A 26,373-nucleotide genomic window follows, 5' to 3' on the forward strand; every position below is an offset into this window, starting at 1 on the left:
CTTTTTAACATTTCTTTAATAACCCCAACCATCTAAAGGGCGTGTGCACCCAGGATAAAAGGGCCACACGTCAGTGAGCGTCTGTGTTAACCAGTTCACTTTGAAGCAACACATTACCTTAGTATGTCTACATAACCATGTTGCACCAAGCACCTCACATGCAGTGTTGCCCCATTTCTCGTCCCACGCTATATGAAACACTGTTTTTCATGTATCCCGTGGCCCGATAAGGCTGCTTTCATCCTGTTGTTCCAAATGCCCAATTCATATGTAGAGTTGCCATGTGATTATTTGACCCAAACAGTGCCATCCAGGTACTGCTGAATCTCAATTGTATTTGGACCGAAAGGTGACTTGCCGTCTTAAGCACATGAGACGCAAGGAAGGAAATCTTGACGTCGGACACGTGTTGACACAAGAGGTAATGGTCATGAGCTGCATGGGAAACTTCCTCAACCGTTTTGCAATCATGTGCGAGTAGTTTCACTGTGTGTTGACACTGCAGGGCCCCGCATCGCTTGCAGATAACAACCAACCCTACAAAATGCATTCAAGGCCACCTCTTGGAAAATTTGGATTAAAAAAAAAAAGTTGACTGCCAGCAGTTTTAACTTGGTGGCTGACACCAGTGTCAACCATTTTGGTTAGAATCTCATAATATGCAAAAAATGTGACAGTTTTAACAATGGACAGAATTCAGTGGATGTGTCTTTCCATAACAGGATTCAAAGCTCATGGAAATTGGTGTGAGGTTGCATATTTAGGTCACCTGTGATTAGGGAATTCCTCAAAATGGGTCCCAATCTAAAACAGGTCGCCAAGACTAATATTTTTAAAAATGAGGGTACGTGAGGTTTTAACGGGTTGCTGCAGGTATCAGCGCATCTTTTTGATGCCATGATAGGAGCTACATTTTCAAACTAAGAGCAAATGAATTGGATTATAAAACATTTTTTTTCAGTCATTGTATGAATCATCAAATGTTTTGTAATCTCGCAGTTTCTCTTTCATGAGTGGTGTGCATCTTATGACAAAACATATGGCTGCCGTGTCAAACGGGAAGTGTTTTTTTGGGGACTTTTTTTTTTTTTTTTTTTTTTTTTTTTTAGAAGACAATCCTAACCATCTGATTCAGTGACATCACTAAACTACTCACCAAAGCACAAGACAAACGGAGGACCAGCAAGCAACATGAGTAAGTAACAAATTCTTAATGCTTGATATTGGTGACACTTACTTCAACTTCTACTTGAAAATATAAAATAAAATGCCTGCAAGCAAAAAACAAAATATAGTGCTGATAATGGGAGGAGTGTCGAAGGGCAAATTTCTTGTCTGTTCTCTTCTTGTGACATACTTTACCAAAGCCTTTGTGCCTGCTGCACAGGAACTACCAGAATGATTGGCAAGTACTCGATTCCTTTAAATGATAGATCTATGAAATGAAATTGAAACAACACTTGCAGTCACTGCATCCAATTTGTAATGGAAACAATGAGGCCACATAATTATATTGTGTGCAGTGATTGCAGAGTACTATTGACATTTTTACATACGAAAGCATAGTGGATATCATGTCAGCTTCGGGTTTGTGAGATTTTGTGTTTGAAATAGAGTATCTAGGCTTCTATGTGTAGTTTTGCGTACGTGGGTACTCTGCCAAAAAAGCATACATAGTTGATTGAAGACAATAAATTGTCTGTTAGGGTGCATGCTTGTTTGTCCAAATGTGCCCATGCAATTAAGTGGCAACAAGTGCAGACTGTGCTCTATTATTGTCGCCTAAAATATTTCTTGACAGAATTCGGCTGTGTCAGATAATTGAATGCATACTCTAAAGGAGCAGTCATCTAATGGGGGTACATGAGATTTTAACAGGGTGTCTGCAGAAATCAGCGTATCAAATTAAATACTTTTTAATGCCATGACAGGAACATGGTTACTTGCTTTTCAAATTGAGTGCAAATTAACTGGAAAAAGAATCGTCTAATGCTATAATGTGCTATAGCAACTGCAAAAACTTTGTATGCCTTTACATTTTATACGGATGTGCATCAATCTCGAGTGAAACAATTTTTCGGGAGATGAGCCAGAAATAAACCAGATGAAGTCACATAAGCTACCTTCTGGAGTTCCTGAAAAAAAAAAATGACTAAAGATACCACTACAAATGACATAACACACCTTTTTTGTTTGTTTTTAATTGGAAAATGCTTTGCACAGCTTTCATAATACGTGGCAGAAAAAAAATATTTCACAGTGGGGACACCATTGAAAAAGTGTTGACAACCACTGCTCTAAATTGACTTTAACTGTAAGTGTCAAAGTTAGTTTGAAAGGTTTATCTAGTTGGGGTTAACATAATTAATGGATTGAGCTGGGATTTACTTGAAAGCTGTCCGGGATGTATCCTTTTATCAAAATCGGAAGCCTCTAACACGCCCCACGATTGGCTGGTGACCTAAAGTCATCTAGGGTGACCCTCGGCTTCCATCCGAGCCTAATGCAAATGGGTGGTTATCAAGCGTGACATTTTCTCCATCTCACCCACAGATCTGAGCTTCGCATCCTACACCATCGACTTCGGCTCGGCGTACGATGAACTCAACTTCACTTACAATGACACAGACTTTATCGTGAACCCCGAGACCCAACCCTGCGCCCCCTTCACCATCCCGGACACCGCCGCCATCATTGTCAGCATCTTTTACATCGTCGTTTTCCTTCTGGCCATTCCCGGGAATCTGGTGGTGGGCCTGGTGATCGGTCTGAGCAAGCAGGCGCTCCCTCCTTCGGACCTCTACCTCCTGCACCTGGCCGTGGCCGACCTCCTGCTGGCGATCACGCTCCCGTTCTGGGCCACCTCTGTCTCCAAGGGTTGGGTCTTTGGAGACGGGCTGTGCAAAGTCATCACCATCGTCCAAGAGCTCAGTTTCTACTCCAGCATCCTCTTCTTGATGTGCATTAGCATGGACCGCTACACGGTCATCGTCCGAGCCATGGAGGCCCGCAGATCCAACCGGCAGCTGGGGAGCTGGGGGATCTGCGCCGCCGTCTGGACCGTCGGGGCGCTGCTGTCCTTGCCGGGTCTTCTGTACTCGTCTTTCTCGTCCTCGGGTCACATGGTGTGCGCGGAGTTCTACGACCCGAGCAGCGCCGACGAGTGGCGCCTGGCCACCAGGATCCTCCGTCACTCCCTGGGTTTCATCATCCCGCTGGCCGTAATGCTCCCCTGCTACGGCGTCACCATCCAGCGCCTGCTTCGAATCCGCGGCGGATTCCAGAGGCAGCGGGCCATGCGGGTTATTGTGTTCGTGGTGGTAGCCTTCCTGCTGTGCTGGACGCCCTATCACATCGCCGTGATGACGGACACCTTCTTCCGCGCCAAGATCGTGCAGTACCGCTGCCCCGCCCGCATTGCGGTGGATAAGGCCCTGCTGGCCACCCACAGTCTAGGCCTGCTGCACAGTTGCGTCAACCCGGTCCTCTATGCTTTTGTGGGGGAGAAGTTCAGGAGGAGGTTGCAGCAGCTGATGAGGAAGGTCGGCGTCCTGGAAAGAACGTCGGTGTCGAGAACCAGCAGGTCTTCGCTCTCGTCCGAGGTCACGTCGACATTCATGTAAAGAACTTTGAAGGGACTTTTGCTGTCTGTTTGGAAATCAGCTAACTTGCATTAGGTTGGAACAATATTATGATATTTTTATCTGTTACTGGATCTGTCGCATGGCGCTTTTGGTTGGAAAAGGTTCTCCCAGGTTGCAGAAATGAGAACTTGCTCTTCAGACCCGTGAGAAACAGTTTAAGACTTTCTACTCGACTAACTTCCACGAAAGACTCGAGACTTGACTCTGACTTTTCTTTTGGGACTGGTGACATGGGAAATTCTTAGGGAGTGTTCTTAGTCAAGTCTTGCTCAAGGACTTGGCCTTGACTTGGACTCCTGGTCAGAGACTTGGTCTTGACTTGGAGTCATGGTCAGGGACTTGAAAATTGACTTGGATCCTAATGACTTGGAATACTTGGAATCATAGGTCAAAGACTTGATATTTGACTCGGATTTGGCCTGAGAGACGTGTGCGTAGCTCTGTCTGGTCGTCATGGTAACCAAAGCCATACTCGCGTACTAAGTGTTTACATGAGACCAACCTGATCCCTAAAACTGATCGATTTCATAGAGAACAACAAACAGTCATCGGTTGTGGTGTATTTTTTTAAAATTCCTTGCTGTATTTTAAAGGGAAAAGGCATTTTAATGAGAACCATTCCGAATTGTGAAAAATAAAGTAAATGTCACCAATACCAATCAATGTGGGTAACAAAAAATGTCATCTTTGATAACTGAATTTGATTAAATAAAAAAAAAGTGTTGGATGATGCAAAGGTACAAAAAGTACAAAGTGGAAATCCACCCTCTCTGGTGAATTCATTTGTGAAAGAAATGTGTGAATATATTTCTCAAGTTTTGCAACACGTTAACACATGTCACAACTATGACAAAACAGGATGTTTTGCACCACCTCAAGACAAAATAAGTTTTTTGTTCGTCTTTATCTTAGCGGTCAAAGACGGTATCTGCGTTTTAGATGAGCAAATTTAAATGCACAGACCATCGAGTGAACGAGTAACATGCAAGTCATTTTACTGCCTCCTAAAGGTCAATCGCACAAACTGAATCTTGAGCGAAGAACTCAAGTCTCTATTTTATTCCGTCAGCTTTTATTAGGTCGCTATACTAGGAGAAAGAAAACAAATTCTGCAAATTAAATGCCTCACACACGCCTTTGTGTGTGTCTGTGTGCCCGCGTTTCAATTCGGCGCATGAAATGATTTTCAGGCTGACTAAAATGTTACTATGACAACCGAGGAATGGAAATAGTCTTTTCAATGCCAGTACATTCACACTTTATACACACACCGCTGTAGCATTTTACCATGTATACAACGTGAGCATCCTGCAGTTGGTCTGTGCCGGCATTCAAAAGTGCGAAGTTTACAGATTCCGATCATAAAAGTTCAATGCCAAGTGCTTTATGACAGAAATTTCGCCGTGTTTAACGATATAGAGAAAGGCAGCACACGTCAAGATCTGTACAGATTAGTTACGGATAATTAATGAGGTCTTTTCATCATGAGATATGTCATCTTGTTGTGCACTTCTGCAGTGGTGCGTGAAGTCGTATGATAATTTTTTGTGTGTGAATTCGTTATGGGTTATTAAAGAAACAAAGTGTTCATTCCATGTTTTTTGGGGGAGGGATCCACAAAGATGGAGGCCACTTGTCACTTTGCCAATGTGATCAGTCTGTTTTGTTTAGAATTTTTTTTTAAAATAAAGTACAATACTATGATGTTTCGGCTTTCCTTATTAAAAAAAATAAAATACATTGTTATTTTAGGACATGACCACAAGAGAACAGTAGCATCTTCGTTCATTTCAATGCAGACAGACTTTAGTCAAACTTTATTTATATGGCAGCCTTATTTCGTTTTAGTTGTATTGTTGATGTTTTCAGTTGTAGAACGTCAGTCTGCCTCAATGACCTACTTAATGAGCTCCTAATATAGCATAAAGACTTTCTTGAAGGGGTATTAAACTTAATTAGTGATTTTCTACTGCAAAAAAATAATGATCTGCCAATAAACACTTGAAGAACTCAATTCTTTTCCATTTAGAAATAATAGCTTTTAAACTCATTTTGGCACTCTTGGTTGAAAGATAAAACCCAGTGAAATGGAAACATATTCGATTTCCACTGCATCTTCGATCCAAGAGCACCATCTAGAGAAGCAATAAAATCCAACAAGTGCTTCATGAGGCTTCATTTTCTCATCACAAATGTAATTTTTTGTTGATATAGCCAGTGTCATAATGTGTTCTTAATTGTATAAATTCTACATTAATAGTCATTTAATTATAAAATGAAGAAAAGTAACTATTTTTACTGCTAAAATTGGAAAATTACTATCGCTTTAAATGCGCTAGCAGCCCCTTACCCTCCACCTCTCTGCTCTGCCAAGTTTGGATTCTAGCGCCACCTCACATGTTCTAGTGACCCCATGTTGGCTAAAAATGACAAAGGGGGTGGGAACCTAGCTGGGGGCAGCTGCCATTGTAAGGCTTACTGGGCCCGTGACTGTCATTTCCCCTAAAAAACTGACAGAAGTGGCGGCGGCGGCAGCAGTTGGCGGAGGTGTTGGTCGGGGGGAGATCATGCACTGGTTGGATTAGCTCATGGGAAAAAAAAGGCGGGGGCACCGTCCAACCCACCGGAGAGTGGCTTGATCCTCAGCACCAGAAATCAAGCCAGACCCGCCTGCTAGTAAAGGAAAGTTGACTGAGGATTTCCATTTTCTGGGAATGGTGACCGAGACCTCAAGATTTGAGGAAGAAGACAACAAGCAGTCGTCAATTTCAAGAGACAGAAGTCCAAGGAGCTGCTAATGCAACATGATCCAAGGGCTCTCACACTAAATATACCACTGTGAGAGAGTGGTACCTAGCTCCTTCTCCTGACTCACCAGGTAACCTTTTCTTTGGTTTCCTTGAACAGCAAGAACATTGCAGAAACTTTAATGATCTGAACATTCAAAAATGTGACTTCGGTGTGTCCAAATTCTGCTATTTACTTAGTGCCACAGCCGTACAATGAAAAATTCAGAAGGGGACACGTCCCCAAAGAAGGGGGCGAGCGAAACTGCCCCGAGTCCCGTCGTCCCACCCAAACGTTCCAAAGCCAGCCCTGAGCGAGCGGTCTCTGCTCATCCGAGCCCGACTCCACCGGTTTTCACCCGCAAAATGCGCAACGCCGCCGTCGGGACGGGTTGCGACATCCGGCTGAAGGTGACCGTGAGCGGAGACCCCCAGCCTTCCCTGTACTGGTACCACAATGACCAGCTCCTCAACATGGAGAACCAGGAGTACGGAGGCCTCTGGATTAGGGACTGCAAGCCCACTGATGCTGGCCTCTACACCTGCATTGCCAATAACCACCTGGGAGAGGTCCGCAGCAGTGCTGTTCTGGCTGTCTTGGATCTTGGGGAAGGTGAGCCATACTTTTAATATTTGTGCAACGCTAGTGTCATTTTTATCAGTCGTAATACTTTCAATAAAAGTTTAGGTTTAACCCACGGTCGACAATTTTCAGGGTTGCCAATCCGTCGTCAAAGTGACCCCTTCGGCGAGCACTTCCGAACTTTTGAGCGCTTTATGATGCGAGGGCCCATAAAACTACACGGCCTGAGAAGGACTGTCTGTAACTGACCCCCATCAATGGACGGGGACAATGGTGCTCAGTCCGTTTATTTTTTTTTCAAGGCTTTGCGTCATAAAACACATGCCGTAAATAAGGAAGCGCTCGCTTTGGCGATGGATTGCGCAACTCTGCCAATTTCTAGATCACCTTCAGAATTTTAGCAAACGGCCAAGGAAGTCCATCGACTTTCCTGTCAATCAGTAAAACTCGTGAAGGGAATATTACCAAATTTTCAGAGAATCCTCAAGATCGTTGTCAAACTGACGGCAAGTTATGCCCCAACTGAAAGTTATGGTCTTAACTCTTAAATCGTCAAATCATCAAACCAAATGAACTGACTTCCTGTTCAAATTTCAGGCATAGATGACAGTTTTTCACCTTATTTTATTTTATTTTTTTGCTTGATTTTTGAAGTGATTCTGCTTAGGACTTTATAATTAAGGAACATTTATATCAGCAGATACATGCTTGGGTTTTTCCCTACTACGATGAGGGCCACAACAAATACAGTGACTTGAGTTTTTTTCTACTGCGAAAAGGAGGATTACTACCACTACTACTTTGTGCTCTTGCTTTCGAAGCTTCTCCTCATCTGTTTCTATTTGTGTAATTCCCAATAATGGTTTCATGCAGAAACATCAGTCCAACCGATTTAAATGAGAAATTATATCAAATTGAAACGCACCCTTGCGTAAATGTCCAATGACATGGGGGCAGAATTTCAATTTTCAATGACATGCCTTCATGCGGATGCTACTGGCATCCATTATTCATACAGAAAATATGATATGTAGAGCTTTCTTAGAGTCCGCCATGTTAAAAAAAGAGATGGCAGATACTATTCCTTATGGCATCAAGAATCTCTTTCTCTCTCAAGATCAAATGGCTTGGCTGTTCTCAAATTGGGGTTTACGAGCCAAAGACTCGGAAGGGGACCCTCATTGTGACGTACCCCATCAATGTGACATCCCTGCACGCGTAGCATTTCTTGCGAAACTCATTGAGGTCTGAGTCTTAAATCCCGGCAGGGAGTTTTTCAGAGACTTGCGAATCTCAATGAAATCCATGTGGATTGGATGCATTGCAGTAGTGAGATTTGTGCACCGATTTGTGTGAAATGCTACACTTTGAAGGCAAGCATATTCCAAACGTTACAAATAAGCTCATCTTGTGTTGAGGCTGCAGCTTAAGGTTAGCCAAATGTTTTATTTCACTTAGACACAGAAGCAGGAAGTAGTTCTAGTTCTATAATGACAAAAAAATGGACATTCCGGCCATTGGTCAGTTGCTGAGTGTTACGTACGGCTCATCATTGGGCAGTTAACTCAATGAAAATGTACATGATTTTTATTTGTTATTGGATGTGGCACATCACCCATTATTGATGGATTTAATTCAAGTTGGTCAATTCCTTTCCAAAAGTTCAAATAAACACTCCCAGTGATATTTATCCCCATGAATTTATACATAGTAGTAATATTACCTGCCGTTTATATTTGAATATAAATATATTAAGAGGGGGGTCATTGAATAAATGGCCCTCGGGTTTTTTTCAGTGCACAATCTAGGTTGATTGAAGTGTTCCACGTTGCCAAGTCTGGCCAATGCATTTTTCACGGCCTCAGCAGCAAAAGCTCGTCTCATTTAAAAAGTGAATCTGTTTTACAAAGTCATGCTGAGCGCTGCAGAACAACAGCAAAGTGCTGGAGTTGATATGCGCCGCGCACATTTGTCCGAGCCAAGTCATTCGTCAAAGCTGTGGCTCTGACACTGTGGCAAAATGCTATTTAGTGCAACACTTCCCCTGATATTTTGCTGATATTTTGACTGCATGGCAGTGACACAATCAAAACCCAAAAAAGCAGACCCGATATGAACTATGCCATGTGCTATCACGTTAACCATGAGGAAAAAGATCAATTAACAAGAATAGTGATCACTTTAATTTTACAATGATGTATGAAAACAGAAGTGATGGTGTCCTATGTCCGGTAAAATAAGTTAAAGTTGGATTAAGTCTGTGATATCTACAGTTGATCAATCACTGCTAGGATCAACCTTTGGGAAGTTATTTAAAAAATTTTTTTTTGCAGTATAAGTCAGAGGTTTGGTCCCTTTATCTGCAAAAAAATATTGAATTTGTGGCCAAACCATTGACTGGCGTTGAGTGGATTTATGAGGACCGTGTGAGGACAGTAAGTTAACATTGCGAGTCCTTTGTGTGACAAGCGCGCTGTGAACAAAATGAATGTTAAATGACATATTTTACTCGCCTGTACACAAAGATTTTCTTTGATTGACTTAAAAATGATTTCTGTTTCAATCTGTATACAGTAGATGTGCACAGAATCATAATATGTTTGCTTTGTAGGACAATAAAAAAGGAGAAAAAGTTTGTTTTTTTACATTTATTTAAAGTTTTGATTCGTCTTAGTTAATGGTAGGGTATTGTACACTATTTTTTGGCTTTGCTATCTGCAACATTTTCCAATACCTGTCAAGGTGTAAATCTTTGCTTTGCTCATTGTGGATGGGTGTGTTGACATAAGTGCGCTTCAGACGGAAGCTGACAGGAAGCGGATATGTTTTATTTATTTATTTTTTCAATTATAATGTCGATTTTGGGGACATTTTAAATCACTGCAAGTGAGAAAAAGTTCAAGCCAGTATTATTCATCGAGCATCAGAACGTAACGACACGCATATGAATGATGAAGAAACAACATCCTGGCAAAAGTCATCAAGTAGCTCCACACCCTTGAGATCAAGGCGGACAATGGGTTTCAAAAGTTTCCTCCACTTTAACCTTCAGTTTGATTGAGTAGCCGGCAGATTTGCCATGCGCGTGGTCTCCAGCTGTCCCATCACTCAACCATACTGCCTAAACATTGCTCTCTCTCTCTCATTCGCACTTCCAAAATGTCTCTCTTGGCTGCCCCCGCGTCCACCAACTCTCTAGTTATTTATATAGCGGAATGTGCCAGGCCTTAGATTTTTTGGATGTTCGCAGGCCGTCGTCTCTCCTCTTACACGGGAAGACATCAGAGCTAATTTTATCCTTGCCCGGTACAACACTTACCCTGCTCAGTATATTCAGTACAGCAGCAAATTCTTGAATCTTCCTGGAATTTATTCCCCACCTGATGAGATATTTTGGTTAATCCCCAGCAGTCCAACCTAAAAGTAGTGAGGCTAGATGTATATTTTCAAGATCGCGATGGCATTTGTGTCGGCTATTTTTACACACTTGAGTGGAATTTGAAGAGTCAGAAGTATGCGATCAGAGCATTCGTGAGCATATGTAATACCTGGACCACCTACAATCGGAAATATAGATTGAATGCAGAGACCGACTGTCTGAATGTATAATTCCAAGACAATCTCTTCGTTCAATGTTGTGAAAAGTCAAATGATAAGAAATCATGAAAGCAGGGAGCATTTTCATGGCGCATCCTTGAATTGATCAAACTCTGAGGCCATGATAATATTAGCTAGTGTAGGCTAAAGTCTGGACATGCACCCGATAGCCTTCTTGTAGCTTGTGGGTCTCGGGGGAACCTACTAGGTGTTTCTTGTCCCTAACATTCTCACAAATTATTTATATCATTCACATAGCTCCCAGGGTGTTTTTTTTTTTTTTTTTTTTTTGCTTTTAGTCAACTTTAAATCTATCCGTCTCACCCATGTGTTGCTAGCCAGCTAGCACTTAGTTAACTAATGATGGTTTTTCCAGATCAGTGTTTAAGTGTACATACTCCCTACCTGCTAGAACCACAAAGTAAGAACAAAGATGACAATATACTGCCTATAAGGCCTTGATGTAATGCTATATATGAGATGACCCATTTGAGTCAAATAGTCAATTTGCTCGGCACATGCCTAATGTAGACCAAAAAAAAAAGTGATATGGCATAGTCTATCTTTCTTCTGATGTGGCTAATATGGTCATATTCCAACTACGAATTCTGTAGATGTAGATCACTCATCAAAAGCGAACTCATTAATCTGCCTAAAATGGTCGCTTCAGACCAAAATGTGCAACTTCCTGTTGCATGCTGGCCAGTGGTCCTTTTAACATGCCATGACATATAGTTTGGGGGCTGTATTTGTAGACAGCGCAAGTGGGGTTAAGTGTGTGCCGTTGTGTGAGAATTTCACAGATAAACATGGTCTAGTTAACATATACAGAAAACGTTTCTTTCGGCATTTCTCTCGGTGCACTTGACAATTTGGTGGCTGATGCTAGATTTACCTCTCCAACCAAGTCTTACTGTCGTTGCAGGAAGCATGAAACATTTTTTGTGGATTTGATTGAGTTAAAGGCAGACAGATTTCCTCAGCCATGCTATATGTAAAAATCCAGAGGCGCTTGTTTGTATTGTGACAGCTAGTGCCATTGTACTTTGATCTTTTTATAGTGCTTGGGGTAGATCTCTCTTCTTGGCTATGATGAAAATGTCAATGTTGCTCTGGGTCGTGATGGCTCCGCTCCAGTGTGCTTGGATGCCAGCCTCAACATGGCGTATTCCTCCTGGGTCTTGAGTCTGACTCAACAGGTGGAGATCCTTTTACACTGTGGAAATCACCCTGCACTAGACTGGTTAACCCTGCTGTGAAATGGTAAATGGTGGCGAAGGGCAAATGAAGCTTTTGTGAAGTGCTGCGCCATCTGAGCTGATCAATAAACCACAATGGTATCTGCAGAGCTCAGAATCTGTCTGCTGGCACCTTGATTAAATTGACCAAAATCGTGTTTCATTACCTGTATTGATAACCTGATATATTTCCAGCTGGGGGAAAAGTTGGTTTGATTTCAGCCACCAAATTGTCAGGTACACCAGGGACATGTCAAAAGGAACCTCATTGGTATGGTGGAAAGCCCAGCATTGTGCAGAGAAATGAATTAAATTTCAAAATAAGTCCATTGGGGGTTGCATTGGCACAAAAATCAAGATATGCGAGTATTAAGTAGAGTTCATTGGTTAAATGGCTTGGAGTTAGAATGTTTCTTTAAAAAACTCTTTTTAAAATTCAGGTTTTTCAATATAGGCATTTTTTTTTGCCCAGATAATAGCTTTGCAAATGATTTATTTCTGAATAAGTCAAAGCTTTAAATAGATGCTTACACAACCTTAATATTCTATTATACTATACTACTACTACTATACTACTTCTTATTCAGAAATAACTTCTGTTAAAAAATCAGTTCAATAATGTATACACAATTTAAATATGTTTTAACCAATGACATGCAGGGACCAAAAATCAACCCTGCAATTTTTTACTTCAGCCACCATGCCAAGAGGAAGTAAAGGGGACAGAACGTAATCGTGCTCCTATCTATCTATCTATCTATCTATCTATCTATCTATCTATCTATCTATCTATCTATCTATCTATCTATCTATCTATCTATCTATCTATCTATCTATCTATCTATCTATCTATCCATCCATCCATCCATCCATCCATCCATCCATCCATCCATCCATCCATCCATCCATCCATCCATCCATCCATCCATCCATCCTCGCGTATGTGTGTGTGCGTGCGCATGTGTGGGGTTGTATATGAGCGTATGAAAGCAGCGATAAAGGTTTTCCCTCTAAAAAGGCGTTTCGGTTGCATCGTGTCAGCCGAGGAAAAAGACGGCGATGCATGAGCAGGAAAGGCGAAATGATGCGAAACGCCAACCAATGCTGTGGAGGGCTGGCTCCCTCCCACCGTTCCCCCGACTGTGGATGCGCGCTGCCTGCATGTCGGGCGCAAGGCAAGGCAGCGGGGGAGGATGCTCACACTGTCGCTGGCCACTGTGCGGACGGACAGGCGGCGATAGCGGCGGGCGGAAGTGGGGGGGCGCATCATAAAGCGTCCAACTAACGGGTTCGCTTGCCAGTGGGGACTATTAATGAATGCTTTTCACAAGTCGATTCTTCTGGAAGAAAGAATGCCGAGGATCTGAGGTGGAACTTACATAACTGGTCAAGTGCCTTCTCTCCATCTCAGCATTTTATTCAGCAACATTTCCAATTAAGCAAGTTGATTTTTTTTTTAAATGATTTGTTTCTAAACCGGGAAAATACCTGTTGAGCATTTTTGACTAGTGGTGATGGCTCGGAATTTCCTCTGAAGGTTGGGGGATTCCTTCTAGCGCTGAGTGTAAGCTCAGACATCAGAAAAGAGCAGTGGAGGCAACACCAGGAGTTTCCATGTAAACCAAAGTTGTGATCAGGCAAGTTATTTGGAATTATCTTTGATTTTGTACTCTGTTTTATATGCAGTACTTTATGTACTGCTACTACTATGGCTTGTGTAATATTTGTTTATCATTCCTGCCTCTGTTTTTTTTTTTTTTTCTGTTTTATTGCCTACCTTATTATTTGCTCGATTATGGAATGTAGTCTGCTCGGGGAAGTGAACAGAATAAGAATTTCATTGTGTGTTATTACTATGCATATATATAAAATTCTTGAATTTTGAACAGTTATGGAAGCAGGGATGTAGTACACAAATACGGACTCTGCCAGTTTTTTTTTTTTTTTTTGTAGTTTGTAACGTTACTTTGACTGCTTGGTATTTAACTCGGACTTGTGCCTCAGCCATTGGACTGTCAATAATACATTTAGTGACTCCACCAAGGCCAACAACATTTTTATTTTTGATAATTATTGTCCCTTTTCAAAATAAAATTGAAATATCCTTCTTATTGGTTAACCAGACTAAAAGTGCCAAATCAGCAAGCCTTTTGGACACCGCGTCAAACTTTTATGGTCATGAAAATTGCACATTTCTGTTCTAAAGTTTACTACTGATCTCATCTTGACTTGGTTTGGAATTGGAAGATGTGGACCTGACTTGACTTAGGCTCAAAACTTTGTGACTTGATCTTGACTTGGTCTTTATAAAATTGGAATTGACTGCAGTTCTGCCTTTACTGCCTTTAAAATGGTCTTGGAACACAGAATTCAGAATACATTTGAGTTCAGAGTTTCTCTGAACTACATATGTAGACGATATTTGGTATTTTGGTCTACAACAATTTTTCTCAGTGGTCATATTCAATAACAATTCACAGTTTTTGAGTTTTTAACAGAAACATGCTATCAATTGATGGATTTTTAACATTTCAACATTTTTAACTTTAAAATTATTTTGGCATTGACCTGAGGGCAAAAATTTGAGGCATGATCAATATACAGTAGCAGTGCAGGTAACTCACTCAAAACAAGCAATTCTTCAAAATGTTGTTCAAGTTCTGTGGGGTCAGGGCAGAACTTTGTTTTCAGGCCCTCTACCACTGCATAATAACGTTCTGGTTAGTGTTGCCCTATAATCAGCAGAATTGATCTCCTATAACACAATGGCTTAAATTTCTTTTTGAAATGTTTTTTTTGGACTACTCACTAGCAGGTTATTATCATGAAGTAGTCACATACAGCACAGAATCATTTTTGTCAAACAATCCAATCCATTTTTTAGCTTTCCATGATCGTTAGACTCAGTAGTTTTGGGAAGCAATAAAGTCAAGCCACTCCGTTTGCCCAGTTTGCCATTTATGCCGACTCGGCAGATTTACTGTGAAACACACTCACGGACGGCGTAAAATACTTGAAATGAAGCACTTTCAAATCGGACTGGGTTAGAGTTACTGCCGTGCCTTGATTAGCACACTGGCCAAATCTTCATATTTTTGACAAATGAGGCCACTGTATCCAGTAATCAATAATTCATCCTCATATCCTCTTTCCATTCACTTTGGGTCAAATTGATGACCTTGCATTTTCACTTTGTTTTCTCTTTGCACTTATTTTTTCTGTAATGCTTATCAGCTGGAACTAACTATACAAACCAATCCAAGATTTTGGACCATTGAGGCCGTTTCCTTCATTTCCGCTGGAGGATGAGGACAGTTGGTTTTGTCCTCAAAAGATGAGACTGAAACAAAAGCTAAGCATTTCAGCTTTCATTTCCTGCAAACTGTGGGCAAGCTTTATTGCCCTTTTTAAGAGCGTTATGGCTTGTTTACCTTCACATTGCGCATATAAGTGTCTGTTTTTACTGTTGGTGAAAAAGAAATACCCTTGTTTATATAATCCCACCTACTGTGAAGCGAGACCCCATGAGAGCTGCCCGGGTGCCAATGACTCAGCCATTCGTTCTATTTTAAGGCCCACCAGTGACTAAATTCCCTCCCAGCATGAACAAATCAGAACAAAACTTGGGATTTTGAAGGTACTGTTTAAAAATAATTAACAAAACATTTGTGTTTTTTGTTGCTCAACCCTGATGTTCACTCAGACTTATTAGATCCTGACCAAACGAACACTGATTTGTTTCCATGGTTGCGGCATTTTCGTAACAATCTCAGCAATTATCTTGATGTGTTTTTGCAATTTAGAATCTGACAGCAGTGAGGACGAAGGAGAAGAGCAATTTGAGACCAATGAAAATAGCGTGGATTATGAGGACCATGCAGTGCACACAGGTATTCACCCTGTTTCAAATGTGCAGTTTAACGGACGATTCATCAAATCAATCGTTTTATTTCCATTTTTTTTCATATGTAGTGATGGACACATCCCCGGGAGATGAAGCCAGAACATGCGAAGATTTCATAAAGACAAGGCAAGAGACATTTTTCATTCTACTTCATATTTTTAGAGATTTCAAATGATTTGAACTGCTGTCCAAAATCTTCAGATGATAGCTCATCTCCTGCATTTTAGGTCAAATGATTCTCCACCAGAAGTTCTCCCACCCCCATCCCCAAGACTTGTCAAATGTCCCTCCACCTCTCCAATGCCAAACCGCTCGGGTTCAACAACGCCGATCAGCTTACGGAAGAAAGTTGTTGTGCCATCAGAATACCAAGACACAGTTCCCGCAGAGTTCGAAGAAAAGGTTAAAACTCCCAAATCCCAAAGTAACACCCAGGATTCACGACCACAAACTCCACTGAGTGAGAACACCAAAAAAGAGTTTACCCCTAGACCATCTCCAAAGCTGACCAGGGCAAGTTCAAAGGTTTTTGAGAAAGTACGTGACTTGGAAGAGAGGAGGCGTAGCCTGGAATTGCCCGAAGGTTCCGTATCAGGAAGATCCTGGGCAGGGTTCAACCGAGCGGGTTCTGTTGACTCGGATGACGGAGGTAGCCGCTTGGGTATTTCCAGGGAAAGTTCCAGGGAAGATCTGAGAGAGGCTCTTAAAGAAGACGCAGCTGAACGTAGATCAATGTTTAGACAGAGAGCCGCGTCGCTGGAGGAGAAGCCTCGCTATTCTCAAAAGGTACAGGACATTGAGAACAAGTTTACGGAGGAGCTGCAGCGCATCAAAAAGCTGGTCGGTAAACCCCATCTGAAGAAATCCTTCTCAACAGAACAGCTCACTCTGAAGGCGAGACAGCGGCAGCCTTTTAGAAAAATCGAACCAATTCCCCCACAGGTCCTGCAAAGACTCCAAGAACGGGAGCGATCTCACTGGGCAAAAGAGCAAAAAGGACTTCATTTGGGACCGCAAGTGCCAGAGCAGCGGCACTCCCAAATCCAAAACATCCCAAGCACCGGTATCGCAAATATAAAAGACACCACGGAATCCATGCAGTTATCAGACTTGCCGGGAGTGCGGTCGCTTCGAGACTTTAGTCGAATCAGCCCGGTTACCGAAATCATTCAGAGGTCGTCATCGCCAGCGTTATTCCATCATCAAATGGACGACTCGCCAAGTTTGAATCATTTGGAAACGACCGCACAGAAACTTGAAAAGAGGCCACGTAGTCCTGAATTTCCAGCACCAACAAAACCCAGTGAGGTATCAGGGAAAACGACACCGACAGAAGTAACATTGAGAAAAGTGGAAAACAGCCCTGATAGCCCGGTAGTCCAAAAGTGCGCTGTGGCTGGTCAAGATAGCAGTCATCAAATACCGCCAAAGCCTCCTAGGGTGGTACAAGCCGAGCCACTGAAGGAAAAAATTGAGGAGGATCTCCCAAAACAAGCCCCAAACATAAACATCCCTACAATTGTTGTAGAAAGTGAAGATGGTCCCACAGGGACAAATCAACCTCAAAAGACCAAAGGACAGCAGCAGAAGACCAAAGTCAAGCACCGTCGCCCACGACCAATGTCTCCTGACATGGGTACGATACTTCTCCATCATTTTTACCAGTCCGCATATTACGGCCAAAGTTGCTCTTCAAACCTTAGTTCACCTTCTGTGAAACTGCAGATTCTTCAGATGATTCCTACGTGTCGGCTGAAGAAGACCCAATGGAAGCGCCCGTGTTTGAGTTTCCTCTTCAAGATACAGTTGCCAAATGTGGCTCAGATGTGATTCTAAAATGCAACATTTCCGGCACGCCGATTCCTGAAGGTATCACACGCTACTCTGTGCAGTAAAACAGTCCTTAAAAGATATATATAATGCATTTTTCACAATTTAAAACATTTTTTAGATGTTATCGGAGAAAATCAGGAAATAAGACGGTCAACTGAGTAGAAGATGTGCTCATCGATACTGAAGTCGATTAAATCAATACCAGTATCATATCGATACCAGAGAGTTAGCATTGATCCTTTACATTTATTTATTTATTTTGGTTTCTCATTGGTGGTAGCTCGGTGGCGCCTTTTGAAGAACTTAAACCCGCTCAAGGCAGGCGTTTCAGATTTTCAGATTTTTGAAAAAAAAAATCAGTGTTTACTTGGTATCCATTGATACCGGAATCTCAAATATTGCAGTTCATGCCCAGACTGCAAATAAATGACACTTGTGCAATTGTACCACTTTTTAATCAAATTGCATGAAAGCAACAAACACAATTATACCCATTCGTTACCCATATCGACAATTGTACTCGACATTTTGTGGTAGTGCAGCTTTGCTTACCTTTGGCTTTGAGATGATTGTCCTTACGTGACTGTGAGTCTGGACATAGCATGACATAAAAGCTGATCGTGGCGGTTGTTATGCAAATTAGTCTGAATAGAGTTCAATTCAGAAGAGCTCTCTCAAAGACATTTTCAGATAACAAAAGGTTTAGTCGATTAATTTCACGTGTGATTTGGCGGGTGGGCTCTCCAAAGACTCATCTATTTGCATATAAACAAATAATGTGACACTCATTAATTTGAAGTCCCTTTCGAGGAATGTAAATGAAGTAATGGAAGATGTTTCCTGTTGCGTTTGTGTTGAAGTCACGTGGACAAAAGACAATGTGGACGTCAGCAGCCTTTCCAATTGCGCTGTTAAAGTGGAAGGCGAACGGCACAGTCTACTCATCAAATCGGCTCAAATGTGCCATGGAGGAATCTACAGCGTAACCGCTGTGAACCAGGAGGGCAAAGTAACCAGCAGTGCTGCTCTCACTATCAAAACAGGTGTGTCCTATTTAAACATTGGGAATCATTAGCTTTACTGTTATCATGAGGGCCATCAAAGCTTATTTAGTCCGACATCATTTTTGTGGGATGACCGTGCATTAAAATTCTTCCCTAACGAGAATATTTGTGATGTGATATTTCTTCTCTCATCTTCTTCTGCTTGGCTCAGCCAATTGTATGTGCAATATATTCCAGCTCGACAACCACACTTATAGTTACCATAGCAACAAAGAGCAAAACGGAACCTATAAATTGCCTCACTGAGGCTCAGTTGCTTGCTTTACTGAAAATCTGTTATTGTTTGGATTTGACATTTAACAATCCAGTTATTGTTTTCAAAATAATGAGAATGTGTTCCATATAAAATAACAAGAAAACCGATCTTCTCGTCAGATTTAATGAACTAAGTGAATGTGCAATTTGGCAGAACCCACTCAGGAGCCCAAGGGTGTCCTGGGGCTTCCAATGGACATCAGCAGCCCCATCACATCGGACGAGGAGTACCTCAGTCCCCTGGAGGAAGCTATGGACTTTAGTGCGCAACAACCTAGGAGGACACTTGACAGCAAATTCAAGAAGCCTCCAGCGTTTCTGGTGAGGGCTGTTAACGAACCTCAGCAGTTTTACATTTCGGAGTACTGTGTCTTCAGCACTGATCACGTGCAACCAAATTGTTTCCGATGAGGCACGTGGATTTTCTTAGTATCTCTCATAGCCGCATTACTTAACACATAAACACAACAAAACTGCATTTTGAGTTCTTTTTTTTTTCCCCTTCCGATACAGGTAACAATGACCGATCAAACTGTTGTTGAAGGACAGGAAGTCACCATGTCTGTGCGAATAAGTGGTCAACCAAAACCTATGCTGTATTGGTAGGTGTCAATCATAGACACATTAGTTATCAAGCAAATTCGATTGTGTGTATTCTATCACTTTCTATTCATTCTTGCAGGTTGAGAGACAGAGTCACGGTCAAAAGTGGCCCGCGTCATATTGTGCGTGAAACCGAAAACGGCACTTTTGAAATGACCATCAAGTCGGCCCTCATGTCAGACTCAGGGATTTATACCTGTAAGATCATCAATGAGTTTGGAACAAAACAGTGTGAAGGCAAGCTGGATGTTAAAGGTAATAATGCAAAAATGCATCAAAAACACTGGCTGCCATCTTGTCCTATTTACCACTTGTCACATTCTATCCTCGCGCATTCCTTCCTCACACAATTGGCACTTTCATCAAGCGCACCTGTGGCACTGCATGGTTCTCTTCTTCTGTCCTGTGCCATCCGTTTAGTTACTTGCTGCATGCTTTACTCCCAAGGTTTAGCACTCCCTTCCCGAAATGTTGAAATATAACCTCTACCGTCATACATCGGTAGCTCTGCCTGACTCGCGTTTGCTATCCCGTCCTCTTTCTGTCTTATTCTTTTTGTCGAATCCTTTTCTTGTCGGGTGAAGCGCAGCTTTTCCTGACCGGGACTGCATACCCACTCCTACACACGCACACACAAATCTTCCTGGCTCACTGCTTCAGTCCTGTCCTGTCACTCCTTGCCAAACATTGCACCGCTTCCCAACAGATTGTCGCTTGCCGAACCGCTACCACCACACATTATTAGCACTGACTTTTTTTTTTCCAATCCTGTCCTTTTCGTAAATCATCACATCCCTTCCAAGTCAAGAAAATAGTGTTTTCGATCTGTTAAATATGACTGCCGACTCTAATTTACTCCCAGTACCAGCAGTGGAGCCAAGCTTGGCTGTCATCCGCCCAGTGAAAGACCTGACTGCAAACGCAGGCGAGACGGTGCTGTTTGAGTGCCACGTCGTGGGGCCGCAAGACACAGATGTGGACTGGCTGGCCGATGGGAAACTGATCCAGCCTGCATTGCTCAACTGCAAAATGCACTTTGATGGGAGAAAATGTCGCCTGCTGCTTAATTCAGTGCATGAGGATGATAGTGGGACGTACACTTGCAAGCTGAGCACAGCTAAAGGTATGAACTTCAAAGACACATATTATGCATTTTTTTTAACAACTTCAAAAATTTCCATAGTGTTTTAAGAACTTGCCTATCACTTACGTTTGTGAAAATATCCCAAAGATCAAGAATTACAGGACACTTGTCACAGTATTTTTTATACTGTATGTATCACAATGTTTTATTTAACATAAACAGAAATCATATGCTTATTATAAACAAAAAAGAGTTATAATAGCTATTTTCTGTGTTTATTTCAGAGGAAATTACATCATGTGGGAAACTACGAGTGATTCCCTCAATCGAGCCTCTGTTTACTCGCAAACTGGATGTTTTGGAAGTCATAGAGGGCCGCAACGCTCGATTTGACTGCAAAGTCAGCGGGACCCCGCCGCCGAAAGTCGTCTGGACTCACTTTGGTAAGGTTTCCCAAAACTGTCCTCAGATGGCATTGGTTTCGCTGTCCTGCAATTTCAGATTGAAGAAGTCTGAGCTATGTCTGAAAATTGTTTCCAATCCCAAAAATGACATATTTTGCAGAATTTTAGAAAAAAATGAAAGAACAATGCCATAAAATGTACTGTATTGATCCATAAATAATGATGGTCTTGCCTTAGTTTACTCATAAATGAACTTTTCAGTTTGAAATTTAGGCGAGTATAAACGGTAAGAGGTGAATACATAGATCAGTTGTACCCTCTGCAAACAAGTTGGTGCCCAACTTTAGATTTTGCATTTCACTATCACAGGCAAAGCTAACTGAGCAAAAAAACATTATTTGGAGTCAATCATTTTTGGATAGCGACCATTTGTCATATAGCAGTGTCCTGTTTCTTAGCAGATCATCCGCTCACCGAAAGTGAGGATGTTCGCATTCTTAGGGATCACGGTCGTCACTCCCTCATCATCTCTCATGTGACGAATGACGATGAAGGTTTCTATACTGTGACGGCCTCAAACAGCCACGGCGAGGCCGAATGTTCTGCTGAACTTTACATACAGGAGCCACGGCCGGCAATCTCCTCGCAAATGTAGGGTCGTAATGAAAACATTTTCTCGGCTTTTCTAGTATTGGCTTCGTTTAACCGGCGTGGCATTCATTCTTCATGCAGGGCTAAACTGGAGAAGATGCCATCTATACCAGAGGAGCCTGAGGTCCCTGAGAATGAAGTTGAGCGTTTCACAATGCCTGACTTCATCAAGCCTCTTTATGATTTGGATGTCATTGAAGGGAAGGAAGCCATTCTCAAATGTAAAGTGGCCGGATTGCCGTATCCCACCATTGCCTGGTTCCACAATGGCAAAAGAATCGAAAGCACTGAGGACAGAAAGATGACACAATGTAAGTGTTTAGCCCAAGATTAAAAAAAAAAAAAACCCTCAAGACACAATAAGAGGATTCAGCCCAACGCCAATATCATATAATTTCATCCCTAATTACCTGGTCAATTCTTTTCAGTTCGTGATGTCCACAGTCTGGTCATCCGCTCCGTGTGTCACGCACATGGTGGGGTTTACAAGAGTGTCATCTCCAACAAGATAGGCAAGGCCACTTGCTACGCTCATCTCTATGTTACAGGTAAGATTTTCCAATATTATTTTTACTGGAATATTTTTCTTATATGCCTTATATCATTGGTTCCCAAAGGTTTTCGGTACGGGGACCCCTCACAGGGACTCTTGTTTTTTTCAAGGACCTGATCATAATCCTAACACCAATGGAACACACCTCATCATTCCTAGGCCAAAAATGTTCCTAAGAGCTGTTGCTCGTTTGACTTCAGCCTAAAGAACTTGGATATATCCTCGGTTTAATGGTCAGATGCCTATGCCAATTTGATTTAATGCTATTCATTTGAATCCTTTTCAGATATTCTCCCTGATCCTCCTGATGGAACTCCAGTGATAGAATCCATCACTGGTAAAGTGATAACCCTCAGCTGGAGGAAGCCAAGGAGATTAGACCCTTCCATCGGTACCAGAAACATTTTGTCACGTAAGAAGAACCTCTTGCGCTATTCTAGTATACATGTAAGTTGTTCTTTCCATGTAGATCCAAACTCCTTGATGTACGCCATCCAGCAACAAGCACTTGGTTCCATCCAATGGACAATTATTGCATCTGGGCTGAAGGAGACTACTTACACCATCAGCACACTGTCCAAAGGCGTGCGTTATTCTTTCAGGGTTTTAACTATCACCTCCAAGGCCTTCAGCAAGCCCTCATCAGCCACAGATCCGGTGCAACTGCTGGACCGAGGTACAGTATTGCATTTGCCTGTTGAAAGCATCCAGTCGCTCTGGCATTGCTTTGACTAATCCCGAAGTGCTTTTGGTTGAAGGCCCCTATCTTCAAGAAGCTCCAGTGATTATTGATAAACCAGAAATTGTTTACGTGATGGAAAACCAGTCAGTAAGCATCACCATCACCATCAATCATGTCAATGCCGCTGCTCTTTGGAAAAGGTATTATCACTTTGTTGTTTTTATTTTTGTATTTTTTGATTCTACCTGCATTTTACTTTGTCTTCAGAGATGGTTGAGGATACATAAACTAGTGATGAGAAAACAAAGCTTCACGAAGCATTTGAAATATTTTTTTTGCTCCTCTAGTGGGCACTTTTGGTTTAGAGATGCAAATGAGAAATGCAATACGTCTCCATTGCACTTTGCCTTTATACTCGAACCAAAAACACCATCTACCCGAGTGAAAAAATATCTCGTGCTTCATGAGGCTTTGTTTTCCCATCACCAATATAAACTAAATTGACAGAAGGGGCGCGGTCTTGGACAGTAAGCGGGGTGTGTATGAAATGACAATGCCAGATGACGATCAGCACACACTGACGCTAACCAAAGTGAAGCCTGCCGACATTGGAGAGTTGATGTTTGTGGCATCCAACAAGCATGGGAGTGACAGCTGCACATTCAGTGTGGAAATGGCAGGTAAGCTGCATCATCATCATCACCTATGTTCTTCTTGGAGACATTTTGGTAGCCTTGAAATGACTTTCCATAAAGTACAATGTGCCTATTTAGATTTTTTTTTTTTATGTCACTCTGCCCACAGCCCCCCCAACATTTGAGACTATAATGGAGGATATTGATGTTTGCTCTGGGGAGTCTCCTCGCTTTGCTGTGGTTGTGGAGGGTCGGCCCATTCCTGACATCCTCTGGTTTAAGGTTTGTAGCTTTCAGTGTCAAGCCAGTATGAAGGTCAGTCAGTCCAAAACAGAAGCAATCTCATCATAGAATTTGCTCATTTTGTTTCAGAGCGACATCTTGCTCTCAGAGAGCAGCCATTTCACATTTGTGTATGATGATAACGAATGTTCCCTGGTGGTCCTCAACGCATGCCCCGAGGATTCAGGTGTCTACACCTGCACCGCAAGGAACTTGGCAGGATCCGTGTCCTGCAAAGCTGAACTCACCGTACATGAAGGTGACTAACTTGTGCTCGTATACCTTTATTGAGTCAATTCTCGAAAATGGTGCACTCGTTAAGCTAATTATTGAATGTAGTTTTGAGCAAAGAGGACCCGATGGAAGATGAGGAGACCATTTTGAGGAAAATGCGACGACTGACTGATCATTATGACATTCACAAGGAAATTAGAAGGTAAAAGTTGGGTCATACACTGTCAATGACTCTATGTTGAAATCGAAGATTGAAACGTTGTTGTTTCCCCCCAGAGGTGCTTTTTCATATGTTAAACGCGTGACTCAGAAAGTAGACAAAATGGAGTACGCCGCCAAGTTCATCTCCACGCGAGCCAAAAAGAAAAGCTCAGCTCTGCGAGAGATGAGACTGCTCTCCAAGATGGACCATGAACGAGTTGTCCTCTTCCATGATGCCTTTGAGAAAAAGAACACCGTTATTATCATTACGGAACTGTATCCTCATTATGCTCATTGCTCATTTCCATTGTCACCCCCGCTCACTTTCGTCATTAGTCCCAAGAACCTTTTTTTAAACATGACCCCAAACATTTTTTTTCTACTTAGTCAAAATTAACCTAATTTCTGTAATGTACTATTGTACTGCACCTAAATCATATTACAGTAATAAAAGTGAAGCAACAAGACTAGTTAAATCAACAATTTAACCCTAAATTGCATCAAGCCATCGTATCAGTTAAACTGCATGTAGGCATATGAAGTTGGGCCTGGAGTGCATTTGGGAAACATGTCCACAGGGAGGTATTATATGCTTTACATTTTATTCTATTCAAACTGTGGTTGTCCGTTCTCTTACGACCGTTTAATACACTATTATAGGTGACGCCCCCTTTCAAATTTCAAAATCCATCACGTACACTGCATGTAATTTTTTTTTTTTAAAAAAGTCTTGCTGATCTTTTGTTTACTAAAAATGCTTTTAATTAGGAAGTTTGAAAACTTCTATCTTGCATTTCCTAGGCAAGAACCAATTAGGAGGAGCCTACTGTCCATTTGTTGTGCACCAATTGGTTACTTAGAAGAGTGACCTCCTTGCTGTGGAAATGCGTCCCAGAATGCTCCATCAACAAGATATTTCTTCATGTAAATCATATTTATAAGGCAAAAGAACACAAAAAAAATCTCTTAACAGTTAATTCTAAACAAATGCAAATTGAGCAAGATTGTGTACAGTAAGCATTTTGCTACACGAAACCATGACTCATAAAGGCAGCACAAAGACATTCCCAGTAAAATCAGCTGTGTTCTGGCTGTGAACCACAAGCGGTGGATTGAATTGGCAGTTTAATCTCCACTGCTTGGTGGCAAAGTAAAGTGACTATACTGTAGTTACTTTGATTATAAAGCATAAGCTATGTGTAGGACTAAGGGATATCTGAGAGAATGTCTTTCCTGATGATTACAATAAAGGATGAAAAATCCATTTCTGACATTCTTCATCCATTACTTTTATATTTAGCGTTCCCATCATTTGTCTGTCTGAAAAAAGAGCTTCCGTTGGCAACAGACTGACCGCCTCTGGCATTTTGAATTCGTACCCGAGTGCATTGTCTTTGTCAAAAACATTTAAATCCCAGAGTGTTTTCCTGAATCTCGGTGTAAAGATGTCACGAGGAGATTCTTGACAGATTCACACGGAAATCAACACTCATGGAGTGTGATGTAAGTTACATTAAATGTCATATTACAATACGGCAAGCTTTTATGAGTGATATTTATCGAGTGTCGGAACACGTCTTCAATGTACCCTAGGTTCGTTCATGCGTCAGGCAACTGCTCGACGGTGTTGATTATCTTCATCATCTTAACATCATTCACCTGGATATTAAGGTAGAAATTTCAGCAAATCCCGCAAGCTTATGATCTTATTCTTTTGACAATTCATTTTGAATGTTGTTTGTCTTAACCTTCATTATCTGCCATGTGTTTACATGTGAAATGATGGTAATACACATACACATACCCCCTTCTTCCCACCCTTTCCCTTCCAGCCTGACAACATCCTCATGGCAGACACACACAGTGACCAGCTCCGACTCTGTGACTTTGGCAATGCAATGGAGATCACACCAGATGAGGCTCAGTATTGCAAATTTGGCACGCCAGAATTTGTTGCTCCAGAAATTGTGAACCAGACCCCCGTGTCAAAGGCAACCGATATCTGGTATCTGCATTCGTAATAAAAAGTGTGATTCATTGTTTCTGCAAGCACTTCAGGCAAACGCTTTTCTTCCATTTCCTTAGGTCAGTCGGAGTTATCACATACCTGTGGTGAGTTATCTCATTATAAGGTTTGAGG

The 26,373-nt window shown here is 41.8% G+C and overlaps 2 protein-coding genes across 3 annotated transcripts in view; both read left to right on the plus strand.

The window, feature by feature from the left end:
• The first annotated feature begins 148 nt into the window (after positions 1-148).
• LOC148423660 (C-X-C chemokine receptor type 2-like) lies at positions 149-4,404 on the plus strand. Of its 2 annotated transcripts, XM_088415758.1 has the most exons (3): positions 149-421; positions 1,110-1,195; positions 2,554-4,404. In XM_088415758.1, exons 2-3 carry the CDS (start codon positions 1,192-1,194, stop codon positions 3,621-3,623), a joined length of 1,074 nt encoding a protein of 357 aa, XP_088271884.1. In that variant the 5' UTR covers positions 149-421; positions 1,110-1,191; the 3' UTR covers positions 3,624-4,404. The 2 variants fall into 2 exon arrangements, with proteins under 2 accessions (XP_088271884.1, XP_088271882.1); XM_088415756.1 differs by lacking the exon at positions 149-421 and having other exon boundaries at positions 1,100-1,195.
• A 2,242-nt stretch (positions 4,405-6,646) lies between these two features.
• Positions 6,647-26,373, plus strand: part of spegb (striated muscle enriched protein kinase b) — a 30,918-nt gene continuing 11,191 nt past the window's right edge. The window contains exons 1-26 of the mRNA XM_088415902.1: positions 6,647-7,043; positions 15,652-15,738; positions 15,821-15,878; positions 15,980-17,388; positions 17,478-17,621; positions 18,446-18,628; positions 19,059-19,225; positions 19,418-19,506; positions 19,587-19,762; positions 20,370-20,630; positions 20,876-21,034; positions 21,454-21,646; positions 21,728-21,957; positions 22,075-22,194; positions 22,486-22,590; positions 22,669-22,875; positions 22,958-23,081; positions 23,389-23,561; positions 23,686-23,798; positions 23,889-24,057; positions 24,138-24,234; positions 24,309-24,509; positions 25,679-25,736; positions 25,827-25,904; positions 26,066-26,238; positions 26,319-26,345. Of these exons, the coding sequence (XP_088272028.1) occupies positions 6,647-7,043; positions 15,652-15,738; positions 15,821-15,878; positions 15,980-17,388; positions 17,478-17,621; positions 18,446-18,628; positions 19,059-19,225; positions 19,418-19,506; positions 19,587-19,762; positions 20,370-20,630; positions 20,876-21,034; positions 21,454-21,646; positions 21,728-21,957; positions 22,075-22,194; positions 22,486-22,590; positions 22,669-22,875; positions 22,958-23,081; positions 23,389-23,561; positions 23,686-23,798; positions 23,889-24,057; positions 24,138-24,234; positions 24,309-24,509; positions 25,679-25,736; positions 25,827-25,904; positions 26,066-26,238; positions 26,319-26,345 (5,198 nt within the window). The remainder of the gene's footprint in view (positions 7,044-15,651; positions 15,739-15,820; positions 15,879-15,979; positions 17,389-17,477; positions 17,622-18,445; positions 18,629-19,058; positions 19,226-19,417; positions 19,507-19,586; positions 19,763-20,369; positions 20,631-20,875; positions 21,035-21,453; positions 21,647-21,727; positions 21,958-22,074; positions 22,195-22,485; positions 22,591-22,668; positions 22,876-22,957; positions 23,082-23,388; positions 23,562-23,685; positions 23,799-23,888; positions 24,058-24,137; positions 24,235-24,308; positions 24,510-25,678; positions 25,737-25,826; positions 25,905-26,065; positions 26,239-26,318; positions 26,346-26,373) is intronic.

The sequence above is a fragment of the Hippichthys cyanospilos genome, chromosome 5 (genome assembly GCF_059441005.1).
Source record: "Hippichthys cyanospilos isolate Australia breed blue-spotted pipefish chromosome 5, RoL_Hcya_1.0, whole genome shotgun sequence".
NCBI lineage: Eukaryota > Metazoa > Chordata > Actinopteri > Syngnathiformes > Syngnathidae > Hippichthys > Hippichthys cyanospilos.